This window comes from Macaca thibetana, chromosome 15 (assembly GCF_024542745.1).
Source record: "Macaca thibetana thibetana isolate TM-01 chromosome 15, ASM2454274v1, whole genome shotgun sequence".
Lineage (NCBI taxonomy): Eukaryota > Metazoa > Chordata > Mammalia > Primates > Cercopithecidae > Macaca > Macaca thibetana.
In genome coordinates this window covers 47,024,682-47,037,382 of record NC_065592.1, presented here as the reverse complement: position 1 = coordinate 47,037,382, position 12,701 = coordinate 47,024,682, and the positions used below count along the sequence as shown (strand labels likewise).

General features: G+C 51.1%; 1 protein-coding gene and 2 pseudogenes across 4 annotated transcripts in view; 1 reads left to right on the top strand and 2 right to left on the bottom strand.

The window, feature by feature from the left end:
* DCAF12 (DDB1 and CUL4 associated factor 12) overlaps positions 1-1,328 on the bottom strand; it is a 37,279-nt gene extending 35,951 nt beyond the window's left edge. The window contains exon 1 of one of the 3 annotated variants that reach the window (XM_050760778.1): positions 1,260-1,328. In XM_050760778.1, the coding sequence (XP_050616735.1) occupies positions 1,260-1,313 (54 nt within the window). In that variant the 5' untranslated portion in view covers positions 1,314-1,328. Of the gene's footprint in view, positions 1-266; positions 678-1,175 lie in introns of those variants that run through there. The other 2 variants (XM_050760779.1, XM_050760777.1) reach the window with 2 other exon arrangements.
* Positions 1,329-6,647: 5,319 nt separating this feature from the next.
* LOC126937442 (inosine-5'-monophosphate dehydrogenase 1-like) lies at positions 6,648-8,500 on the bottom strand (annotated as a pseudogene).
* A 2,188-nt stretch (positions 8,501-10,688) lies between these two features.
* LOC126937426 (ferritin heavy chain-like) lies at positions 10,689-11,870 on the top strand (annotated as a pseudogene). Its single transcript, XR_007719723.1, has one exon. The product of XR_007719723.1 is annotated as a ferritin heavy chain-like (transcript).
* Positions 11,871-12,701: the final 831 nt, after the last annotated feature.

The window sequence follows — 12,701 nt, the reverse complement described above, 5'->3', positions numbered from 1 at the left end:
GGTTTCTTTTCAAGCCCTATCCACGGCTGCAGGCCTCCCGCGGATTATGTCCCATTGCTGAGTTCCCCTTTGGCTCCTCACCGCCCTGGCCTATCTGCCCTCCAGTTAACGAGGGTCCAGCCCTGACTCCACAAGCCCCGGCCCCATTCCTGTTTTGCCTCTGACTGCAGACCTTGGACCCCGATTCCTGTCGCAGGATCTGCGGACCCTAAACCCCTCTTGGTGCCTCGGCCTCACCACCTAGGTGCCGGCCTCTCAACCCTCACCTGCTGGCCCTGAGCGTCGCTCCCAGCTCCCGGCGAGGCGGGCGCTTTCCGCTTCCTGCTAACTGCTTTCCGGGCCATAGTGGGCAGCGCAGCCGCGGCCCCGCAGCCACATGGGGCGGGGGAAGAGAGGGATAGCAGGACGGCGGGTCATATACTGGGCCCCGGGGCCGCGCACCTTAGTGCGCCCGGCCCGGAAAATGGCCCGGACCCGGAGCGGCAGCAGAAAAAAGGCGGAAAGAAGGGAAAGAGAGAGGAAGGACTGGGGCCAGGAGAGGGAAGGTGAAGCGAGAACTAGAAGCTTTCCGACGGCAGAGCCTGGAAGGACGGCGAGCGATTAGAACCAAAACACCCCCTCCCCCTTGCCCGCGCGCCGTCACCCTTGCGCAGCCGCACTTTGGACAGCGTCGCCACGGAAACGCCGCCGGAAGGAGAGGGGCGGGATTTAGGGATTGGAAGAGACTTAGCTGCTGTTTCCCGGCCGCCGCCGGACTATTTTCGAAGGTCGTTTGGCAGCCGCTGGAATGGACGTGGACGAGCTGGGGCCGAGGGAATCGGGCTTCTGGCCGCCGACCTCCGACCCCAGCCCGCCTATCCGCAGGCACCCGGAAATGAGGACCACCAGCGCTGCTGGGGGAAGGAATCCCCCCCTAGTGCAGGCCTTTAGCCGGTAGCCGCTACCGGTTACCTCCCATCTGGCACGAAACGTTTCCCTGAATCTGCCACAAACCGTGCTCTGGCTCCAAGGGCTGGACAGGGGGGTGAGGGTTGGGACAGAAGCCGCCCCCACCCGTCAAAGTGAAGTCCAGTCAGGAAGCCAAGGCAGTGTGGCCAGACTTTCCCACCGCTGAGAACCTGCCCAGCACAACCAACCCAGGCCGACCCACGGGTCTCCGGCTACCCTCTTCCCACCCCTGGGTAGCCCTCAGGCTCCATTCTCCGCTCTGTCTCCTCCTGATCCTTTCTCCTGTCCGAACTGCTTCAGCCCCTCATCACCTTCCCCTTACGGTGCGACTTCACCATCCCCTTTAGATTTCCATGACCCGCCATCTAAATCACATGGTCTTTTGTGCTTTATGAAGTAGGCATCACGCTGTAACTTATCTGTCGCTGCCTGCCTTACTCTTGGATTCAGGTTGCGTCTCCATTAGGGCAGGTTAGGAATTCTGAACCACAGGAAAGAGTGGTCATTTTTGGCTTGCCAGTCCAGTTAGAGCTGGCGTTGGCCACCAAACAAGGGGGCTTCATCAGGATCACCCTTGCCAACATTTTTGGAAGATCCTGAAGGAATATGACAGCCAGCCTTCATTTTCCTCAAGCAAACAAACCCTCCGAGGAAGTAGGATGCTCTTGCTTGGGGCCGATTGCCCTCAGGCTGTGGTGCCCAATTACCTGCTGGTCCCTTCAGGCTTCAGGCCTCAGGCCTCATACCTCTAAGGAGCTCTGTTGGACCATCTGAAGTTCTGTCAACAAGGAGATTTGGATTTGTTTTCCAAGCTGAACCAAAGACCAGATTGAAGCAGGGTCTCCTGTCATCCCAAGTCGGCACTGCCACTAACCCCTAATGTCTTGGGAAAGGCAGCTCCATCTTATTTGGTCAGGCCTGTCCCTTTAGAGATATGCACATAGTGAGTGGGTCAGGAGTGGGTCAGCTTTCTTGAGTCTGTTCTAGTTCTGTCTTGCCCCGCAATGCTCTGGATGACCCAGGAGCCCTTGGGCAAGAGTCTGGAATCCTTTGAGAATCTCTCGGCTCAGATTGGGCTGGGCTGGGCTTGGATCCCAGTTTCCTCTGTTAGTGCCAAGAGGGGCACACTGGGAACTGCTGCAGGCTCTTACTCAAAGTTCCTTTACTTCATCTTCACATCCCAGGAACCATCCCCAAATGCACCTTATAGCAGAGCTCACCTTTTTTTTTTTTTTTTTTTTTTTTTTTTTTTTGAGATGGATTCTTGCTCTGTAGCCTAGGCTGGAGTGCATTGGTATGATCTCGGCTCACTGCAACCTCTGCCTCCTGAGTTCAAGTGATTCTCCTACCTCAGCCTCCTGAGTAGCTCACATTACAGGCGCCCGCCACCGTTGCCCAGCTAACTTTTTTTTTTTTTGAGATGGAGCTGGCATGTTTTGATTGGTAAGTGAAGGCAATAAGTAAAACTATTTCTGAGAGTCACAGTAGGCTGTTTTAACAGGTATTAGATAAAACTGCTTTCAGATTACAGCAGGCAGTTTCAGCAGTGAGGCTCACTAAGAATGCCATTCTTGGAGTAAAGTTACGTGCCCTGAGTACTTTTTCCCCCAGTCACTCTACTACTTTATTATCATTATTATTTTACTTTTTAGACAGGGTCTTGCTCTGTCGTCCTGGCTGGAGTCCAGTGGCACGATTTCAGCTCACTGCAACCTTCGCCTCCTGGGTTCAAGCGATCCTCCCGCCTCAGCTTCCCAAGTAGGTGGGACTACAGGCATGCGCCACCAGGCCTGGTTAATTTTTGTATTTTTAGTAGGGACGGGGTTTCACTGTGTTGGCCAGGCTGGTCTCAAACTCCTGACCTCAGGTGATTGGCCCAACTTGGCCTCCCAAAGTGCTGGGATTACAGGCGTGAGCCAGCGCACCCGGCCTGCAGTTTTTGAAAGCAATTGTGAATTAAATTTCCAAAATGGACTTTCATTCTGTGTTGTTTGCTTAGAAATGGTGAGCTCTTGGCCAGGCACAGTGGCTCATGCCTGTAATCCTAGCACTTTGGGAGGCTGAGGTGGGCGGATCACCTGAGGTCAGGATTCTGAGACCAGCCTGGCCAACATGGCAAAACCCCATCTCTACTAAACATACAAAAATTAGTGGGCAACCATCCTGGCTAACATGGTGAAACCCCGCCTCTACTAAAAATACAAAAATTTAGCTGGGCATGGTGGCAGGCGCCTGTAGTCCCAGCTACTCGGGAAGCTGAGCCAGGAGAATAGCTTGAACCCAGGAGACTGAGGCTTCAGTAAGCCAAGATCGAGCCACTGCACTCCAGCCTGGGCAACAGAACGAGATCCCATCTCAAAAAAAAAAAAAAAAAAAAAAAAAAAGAAAGGAAAAAGAAATCAAACACCACGCTGCTGGGCATGGGGCTCACCACTGTAATCCCAGCACTTTGGGAAGCTGAGGCAGGTAAATTGCTTGAACTCAGGAGTTTGAGACCAGCATGGGCAACATAGGAAAATCCTGTCTCTATAGAAACATACAAAAATTAGCTGGGTTGGGTGGCATGCGCCTGTAGTCCCAGCTACTTCGGAGTTGGGAGGCTAAGGTGGGAGGATAACTTGAGCCCAGAGGGTGGAGGTTGCAGGTGGAAAGCCAATATCATACCACTGCACTTCAGCCTGGGAGATCCAGACCCCATCTCCAAAAAAAATCAAACACAAAGCAGTAATTCCTTTTTTTATTTTTATTTTTTGAGGGACAAGTTCTCGCTTTTTTGCCCAGACTGGAGTGCAGTGGCATGGCATGCGTGTGCCACCACACCCAGTTTATTTATTTTTTTTTTGTAGAGACGGAGTCTCGCCTTGTTTCCCAGGCTGGTTTTGAACTCCTGGGCTTAAGCGATGGAGTTGGCCTCCCAAAGTACTGGGATTACAGGTATGAGACACTGAGCCCAACCAAAGCAGTAATTCCTAAATGTAATTAGTAAATGCCTAATTTCATGTTTATGAAGTATGAAAACAGGTACAACTGATCCATGGTAAGAGAAGTCAGTCATTACCCTTAAGCAGGATTACTAACTGGCGGGGGACCTCAGGGAGCCTTCTGAGGTTCTGGAAATTTCTTTTTTTTCTTTGTGAGACAGAGTCTCACTTTCCTGCCCAGGTTGGGGTGCAGCAGCACGATCTCAGCTCACTGCAACCTCTGCCTTCCGGGTTCAAGTGATTCCCTTGCCTCAGCCTCCCAAGTAGCTGGGACTACCGGCTTGCACCACCACACCTGGCTGATTTTTGTATTTTTGGTAGAGATGGGGTTTCACCATGTTGGCCAGGTTGGTCTCAAACTCCTGACCTCAGGTGATCCACCCACCTCAGCTTCCCAAAGTGCTGGGGTTACAGGCATCAGCCACCACACCTGGCCTGGACATTTCTTTTTTTTTTTTGTGAGACAGAGTCTCACTTCATCACCTAGGCTGGGTGCAATGGCGCGATCTCAGCTCTCTGCAACCTATGCTTCCCGGTTCAAGCGATTCTTCTGCCTGAGCCTCCTGAGTAGCTGGGATTACAGGCGCCCCCCACCACGCCTGGCTGATTTTTTTGATATTTTTAGTAGAGACGGGGTTTCTCCATGTTGGTCAGTTTGGTCTCGAACTCCCGACCTCAGGTGATCCGCCCCCCTCGGCCTCCCAAAGTGCTGGGATTACAGGCATGAACCACCGCGCCCAGCCCTAATTTTTGTATTTTTAGTAGAGACAGGGTTTCCCCATGTTTGCCAGGCTTGTCTCGAACTCCTGACCTCAAGTCATCCACATGCCTTGGCCTCCCAAAGTGCTGATATTACAGGCGTGAGCCACAGTGTCTGGCTCTCAAACTATACTATTTTGTAGCCTCAAATAAAAACCCCAACAGTTCCAATCTTCTCTAACCCCACTCCTCCAATTCAATTCTTGTAACCATTTCATCACAGTGCAATGTGCTGCTAGAGGCTCATTAATGGACTCGCACCTGTTACCTTCTCTTGCCTTGGTCTTGGCAGGAATAATAAACAATAGGAAATACTATAAAGTGCTTTGGGCAAACTAAATTGTGTTATACTTGCTTAGTAACAATATTTTCTTTTGTTTATTTGCATAGGTTTCCAGGAACAAACAAAGCAGATGTTAATACAATTCCCTGTTTGACTCTACCCTTCATGTGTTGGAGGTAATTAACCATCTTTGCTAGCAAAGGGGCAAGTAAGAGCTCAGGAGGAAAGTATTTCTGTTAGGAAAAAGGATTTTGGATTTTAATTCATACGAACATAATAAAAACATAGCAAGGAAAGAGACCCGGGGTACATAGGACACAAATGAACACAGATGGAAAGCGCGCAAAAACGGCTCTCTGATGACATAGAGATGTTGGAGGTCTCTGAGGCATGGAATCATAATTACTTCACTCACTGTGGAAATATTTTTCAGATCCTGGGCCTAGGTTATTAAAAGTGGAAGATATAGGCCAGGCGAGGTGGCTCACACCTGTAATCCCAGCACTTTGGGAGACTAAGGCGGATGGATCACTTGAGGTCAGGAGTTTGAGACCAGCCTGGCCAACATGGTGAAACCTCGCCTCTACTAAAAATACAAAAATTAGCTGGGCATGGTGGCGGATGCCTGTAATCCCAGCTACTCAGGAGGCTGAGGCAGGAGAATCTCTTGAACCTGGGAGGCGGAGGTTGCAGTGAGTTGAGATTGTGCCCCTACACTCTGGGCAACAGAGTGAGACTGTCTCAAAAAAAAAAAAAAAAAAAAAGGGAGATATGGAGAGACAGCTCATGTCTTAAACTCATAGTTTTAAAGAAAACTAAGACCAAAAATGACAAGTCATGCAACCAGACGAGAGATAAGCCAGAGCTGGAACCCATGAACTCTGGTCTACATAATTTTCTTTTCTTTTCTCCCTTCTTTCCTTCCTTCCTTCCTTCCTTCCTTTTTTTTTCTTTTTGGCTTTGAGACCTGCTTGATTTATTCCAATTATTTAATACACAATGATGCAACTGTGATCCCAAAGTATGCAAAGTTAAAGCCTTCAACTGCAGCTGAGGAGAGGGCAGGAATGGTTCACTGGGGACGGTGATAAGTCAGGAATGACAGGCAGGTGGCCATGACCAGGGCAGACCCCTCCCCAGGGCCAGGGACAGGGGAGTGGCCTGAGGAGCAGGACCCAAGGGTAGCCCAGGGCCAGGGAAGGGGGCAGAGACCTCCCCTTGGCCTAGGTCAGGAGCTCAGAAGTGCCACATGGCTGAGGGGGCAGCGGCTCAGGAAGGGCCAGAGGCAGGGCCAGGAGAGCACCATTTTCTGGGGGGCTGGGAGCAGGGAGGTGCCCTACAGGAGAAGCCAGGAGGGGCTGCCTGCCCCGGGATGAGGGCTGGGCCGGAGCAGGCTGCAGCAAGAAAGACCTGAGGCAGGCACAGGGCCTGAGAACCCAGCTGGCTGGGCTTAGGGGGCTCCCAGGGCAGCCTGGCCCAGGGAGCAGTCCTGACTCTGCAGGGGATGCCCAGCGAGGGCCTGCAGACCCCTCAGGGCCTCCCCTGCTCTCTCCCTGGAAAGGAGCTGGGGAACCCATAGTGCAAATCTGCAGACTACTCAGTTATGGAGGGAGGCTGTGCCTGAAGGGGTACACTGGGGTGCGCCCCCTCCACCACCTTGGCCTCCACTGTTGTCGTCAGTACAGCTGCTTCTCCTAAAAGTGCAGACCATGGACGCCACCCTTGATCTGGGCTGACATGATCCGCTTCTCAAACTTGAGCTCTCCTGAGTACATCATGGACGGAGGGACAGACAGGCTGTGGGCCCCGACATCCTGGCAGCCATGCTGGATGCCCACTATGAGGTAGGGCATGAACTTCTGAATGGACCCTTTGTCCTGGATGGAGCCCTAGACACCCTACGTGATCTTCACCTTATCCTCCTCGCTGAAGTATCATTTCTGGCTGCTGCTGCTCTTCTCCATGGCATCCAGTGAGCCCATGCCCTGGTACTTCTTGAGCCACACCCCTTCTGAGAAGAAGTACTCACCAGGGGCCTCCATGGTGGCGGCCAGCAGGGAGCCCATCATCACTGTCGAGGCTCCAAGGGCTGGGGCCTTGACCATGTGCCTCACGGTCTGGATGCCTCCATAGGCTACGATGGGCACACCAAAGTGCCAGGCATACTTGGTCACCTTGTACACAGCAGTGCCCTGGGGCCGACCACAAGCCATCACTTCCGAGGTGATGCAGATGGAGCCACAGCCCATGCCCACGCACAGCCGGTCCACACCATCATCAATCAGGTTCTTGACCTGGCCTGCTGTCACCATGTTTCCCCCAATCACCTGGAGGTGGGGGTACTTCTGTTTGATGTCATGCACCATGGTGATCTGATACACCGAGTTCCCTTGGGATGAGTCCAAGACTATGACGTCGATGCCCGCCTGGGTGAGCAGGTCCAGGTGATATTTGTCATCCTCACAGGTGCCCACAGCTGCCCCGCACAGCTTGTGGGAATCCTTGGAGGCCAGAGGGTAGTCTTGGTTCTTCTTCAGGTCAGTGCCAGTGATAATGGCCACCAGCTCATCACGATCATTGACGAAAGACAGCTTCCCTTTCTTGCTGCGCTGCAGGATCTCATTTGCCTCTTTCAACGTCTCACCTGCTGGAGCCACCACCAGCTCAATCCTTGGCATCATCACCTCACTAAGGAGGGTGGTATGGTCCTTCTCAGCAAGAAAGTTGGTATTTTGGGAGGTGATGATGCCCTCCAGCTTGCTGCCCATGGTGCCCGTCTCAGTGATGGGGATGCCAGAGAAGCCATGCCACATCTTGGCCTCCAGCACATCACCCACAGTGTGCGAGGGGCTCAGCGCCACGGGGTCCGTGATGAAGCCCTGTTCAAACTTCTTTTTTTTTTTTTTTTTTTTTTTTTTTGAGACGGAGTCTCGCTCTGTCGCCCAGGCTGGAGTGCAGTGGCCAGATCTCAGCTCACTGCAAGCTCCGCCTCCCGGGTTCCCGCCATTCTCCTGCCTCAGCCTCCGGAGTAGCTGGGACCACAGGCGCCGCCACCTCGCCCGGCTAATTTTTTGTGTTTTTAGTAGAGACGGGGTTTCGCCGTGTTAGCCAGGATGGTCTCGATCTCCTGACCTTGTGATCCGCCCGTCTCGGCCTCCCAAAGTGCTGGGATTACAGGCTTGAGCCACCGCGCCCAGCCTAAACTTCTTAACCTTACGCAGCTCCTTGACCTGGAACTCTGGGGTGCAGTTGTGGTGGATGAAACCAATATCTCCCATCAGAGCAATCACGATGGCCATGTCAGCCTCTGTCACAGTGTCCATGGGGGAGGAGATCAGCGGTGTCTTCAGCGTGATCTTCCGGGTCAGGGCTGAGGTCAGGTCCACCTCATCAGCTGTGAAGTCTATGAATCCTGGGAGAATCAGGAAGTCATGGTAGGTGAGACTGTGGGCGCTGGCGAAGAGCTGCTGCGCTGTGAGCCTGTCCTCGAGCAGGTAGCCGGTGTGCGGCTGATCAGGTAGTCCACCATGCTGCCGCCAGACCATGCGACCCGACAGAAACACCCCCTGGGCCACCTGCCGCTGCGGCTGCTGATGCCGCGCCCCTGCCATGCTGCCGCCGCGGCCTTGAGAGCAGGGTCTGTGGCCCAAGCTGGAGGGCAGTGGTATGATCTCGGCTCACTGCAACCTTTGCCTCTTGGGCTCAAGCCATCCTCCCACCTCAGCTTCATAAGTAGCTGGGACTACAGGTGCATGCCACCATGCCCGCCTAATTTTTGTATTTTTTGTAGAGATGGGGTTTCACCATGTTGCACAGGCTGGTCTTGAACTCCTGAGCTCAAGTGATCTATATGCCTTGGCCTCCCTAGGTGCTGGGATTACAGGCGTGAGTCACCATGCCAGGCCCATAATTTTCAACACTACTACTAGATTAAATATCTGGGTCCAGTTGAAGTTGCAAGTAGTAGTTATTTTAGCATTTCTCTTGTACTCTCATGTTTTCTCTGTATTCAGAACCTGAAATGTTTTATCCAGAACATCTACTACTTTGACAGCAGAGATTCTATTTCTATAAGTTATGTATAATTTGGCATACATTGATAGAATTTGTGCTAAGTACAGTACAGACAATTTCTGTTTTTTTTTTTATTTATTTATTTAGAGACAGGGTCTCACTATGTTGTCCAGGCTGGACTCACAACTCAAGGGATCCGTCTGCCTCAGCCTCCACAGTAGTTGGCACTACAGGTGCGAGCCATCATTCTCAGTACAATTTCCAATCATTCATTAATTGATCACAGAGTTTGTAAAGTTTCGAGTCCTTGTTTTCTGTTGCTCCTGCCTGTTAAACAATCTTACTTTTATTTGTAACCTTAATAAGATAAGAAAATAGGCCGGGCGCGGTGGCTCAAGCCTGTAATCCCAGCACTTTGGGAGGCCGAGACGGGCGGATCACGAGGTCAGCAGATCGAGACCATCCTGGCTAACCCAGTGAAACCCCGTCTCTACTAAAAAATACAAAAAACGGGCCGGGCGCGGTGGCTCAAGCCTGTAATCCCAGCACTTTGGGAGGCCGAGACGGGTGGATCACAAGGTCAGGAGATCGAGACCATCCTGGCTAACATGGTGAAACCCCATCTCTACTAAAAAATACAAAAAACTAGCCGGGCGAGGTGACAGGCGCCTGTAGTCCCAGCTACTCGGGAGGCTGAGGCAGGAGAATGGCGTGAACCCGGGAGGCGGAGCTTGCAGTGAGCTGAGATCCGGCCACTGCACTCCAGCCTGGGCGACAGAGCAAGACTCCGTCTCAAAAAAAAAAAAAAAAAAAAAAAAATACAAAAAACTAGCCAGGTGAGGTGGCGGGCGCCTGTAGTCCCAGCTACTCGGGAGGCTGAGGCAGGAGAATGGCGTAAACCTGGGAGGCGGAGCTTGCAGTGAGCCGAGATCCAGCCACTGCACTCCAGCCTGGGCAACAGAGCGAGACTCCGTCTAAAAAAAAAAAAAAAAAAAGATAAGAAAATAAAGGAAGAGACAAAACTTTTCTACTTAATAAGATCAAGTAATTTATTTATTTATTTTTTTGAGATGGAGTCTCACTCTTGTCACCCAGGCTGGAGTGCAATGGTGTGATCTCGGCTCACTGCAACCCCCTACCTCTCAACTTCAAGCGATTTTCCTGCCTCAGCCTCCCGAGTAGCTGGGATTACAGGCGTCCGCCACCAAATCCAGCTAGTTTTTGTATTTTTGGTAGAAACGGGGTTTCACCATGTTGGCCAGGCTTGTCTCAAACTTCTGACCTCAAGTCATCCATCCGTCTTGACCTCCCAAAGTGCTGGGATTACAGGCATGAGTCACTGCGCCTAGCCAAGAAATTTATTTTTAAAAAATCCGCTGGACAAGGTGGCTCATGCCTGTAAATCCAGCACTTTGGGAGACTGAGGCAGGTGATCACTTGAGGTCATGAGTTTGAGACCAGCCTGGCCAACATGGTGAAACCCCGTCTCTACTAAAAATACAAGAACTAGCTGGGCATGGTGGCAGGCACCTGTAATCCCAGCTACTAGGGAGGCTGAGGCAGGAGAATCACTTGAACCCGGGAGGTAGAGGTTGCAGTGAGCCGAGATCGTGCCACTGCACTCCAGCCTGGGCAACAGAGCAAGACTCCATCTCAAAAAATAAATAAATAAAATAAAACAAAAATAAAAAATAAGAGACAAATAGCTAATTGGAAGAAAAACAATGTACCTCATCCTACTCACGCTATCTTCCTACCGCCTTCATCCATTTCTGAAATGACTAATGTGGGGTTATATATAAATATAAAAATTGTACACAAATATTACCTACCAATTTTGTTGAGGAGTCTTCCATCAGTCATATTTTTTGACTCAAATACAACACGATCTTGGCATAAAAACAAACACATAGGCCAGACGTTCTTTGCGGAGAGTCATCGGGGTTTCCTGCTTCAACAGTGCTTGGACGGAACCGGCGCTGGTCCTCCATCCCGGCCGGCCGCCCGTAGCCAGCCCTCAGTCACCTCTTCACCGCGCCCTCGGATCGCCCCAAGGCCCCCGCTGCCGCTCCAGCGCCGCGCAGCCACCGCCGCCACCGCCGCCTGTCCTTAGCCTCCGCCATGACGACCGCGTCCACCTCGCAGGTGCGCCAGAACTACCACCAGGACTCAAAGGCCGCCATCAACCGCCAGATCAACCTGGAGCTCTACGCTTCCTGCGTTTACCTGTCCATGTCCTACTACTTTGACCGCGATGATGTGGCTTTGAAGAACTTTGCCAAATACTTTCTTCACCAATCTCATGAGGAAAGGGAACATGCCGAGGACTGATGAAGCTGCAGAACCAAGGAGGTGGCCGAATCTTCCTTCAGGATATCAAGAAACCAGACTATGACGACTGGGAGAGCGGGCTGAATGCGATGGAGTGTGCGTTACATTTGGAAAGAAATGTGAATCAGTCACTACTGGAACTGCACAAACTGGCCACTGACAAAAATGACCCCCATTTGTGTGACTTCATTGAGACACATTACCTGAATGAGCAGGTGAAAGCCACCAAAGAATTGGGTGACCACGTGACCAATTTGCGCAGGATGGGAGCACCCGAATCTGGCTTGGCAGAGTATCTCTTTGACAAGCACACCCTGGGAGACAGCGATAATGAAAGCTAAGCCTCAGGCTAATTTCCCCATAGCCATGGGGTGAATTCCCTGGTCACCAAGGCAGTGCATGCATGTTGGGGTTTCCTTTACCTTTTCTATAAGTTGTACCTGAACATCCACTTAAGTTCTTTGATTTGTACCATTCGTTCAAATAAAGAAATTTGGTACCCCCCCACCAAAAAAAAAAAAAAAAACAAAAAACAAAAAACAAAAAAAAACACACACACACACAGGCATCAACTAATGATAGAAAAATAAAATGGCTTACAAAATGGAACAAATATTTTCTAAAAATTATTAGACTATTAGGCAACATTTTTCCTCTGATCACAAATGTCCAGAAATGTCTTTAAAGACCATTATCAGCCGGTGGTGGCTCATGCCTGTAATCCCAGCACTTTGGGAGACCGAGGCAGGCAGATCAGTTGAGGCTAGGAGTTTACAGCCAGCCCAGGCAACATGGTGAAACCCTGTTACTACAAAAAAATACAAAAAGTAGCCAGGTGTGGTGGTGTGCACTTGTAGTCCCAGCTAATGGGGGTGGGGCTGAGGTTAGAGGGTTTTTAGAGCCCAGGAGGTGCAGTTTGCAGTGAGAGGAGATCCTGTCTCAAAACAATAACCAAAAACCATTTCCAAGAAATAAACACAATAAATATTGTGATGTTCCTTCACTGTGTGTGTATTCTTACCACCTATTTGTGTATTTATTGAAATAAAATGGCACACACAAATTTTTCCCTGTTGGTTTTTTGTTTGTTTGTTTGTTCATTTGTTTTCTGAGACAGAGTCTTGCTCTATTGCCCAGGCTGGAGTGCAATGGTGTGATCTTGGCTCACTGCAACCTCTGCCTCCTGACCTCAAGCAATTCTCCTGCCTCATCCTCCCAAGTAGTTGGGATTACAGGTGCCCACCACCATGCCTGGCTAATCTTGGTATTTTTAGTAGAGATGGGGTTTCACCGTGTTGGCTAGGCTGGTTTTGAACTCCTGACCTCAAATGATCCACCCGCCTCAGCCTCCCAAAGTGCTGGGATTACAGGCGTGAGCCACCGCG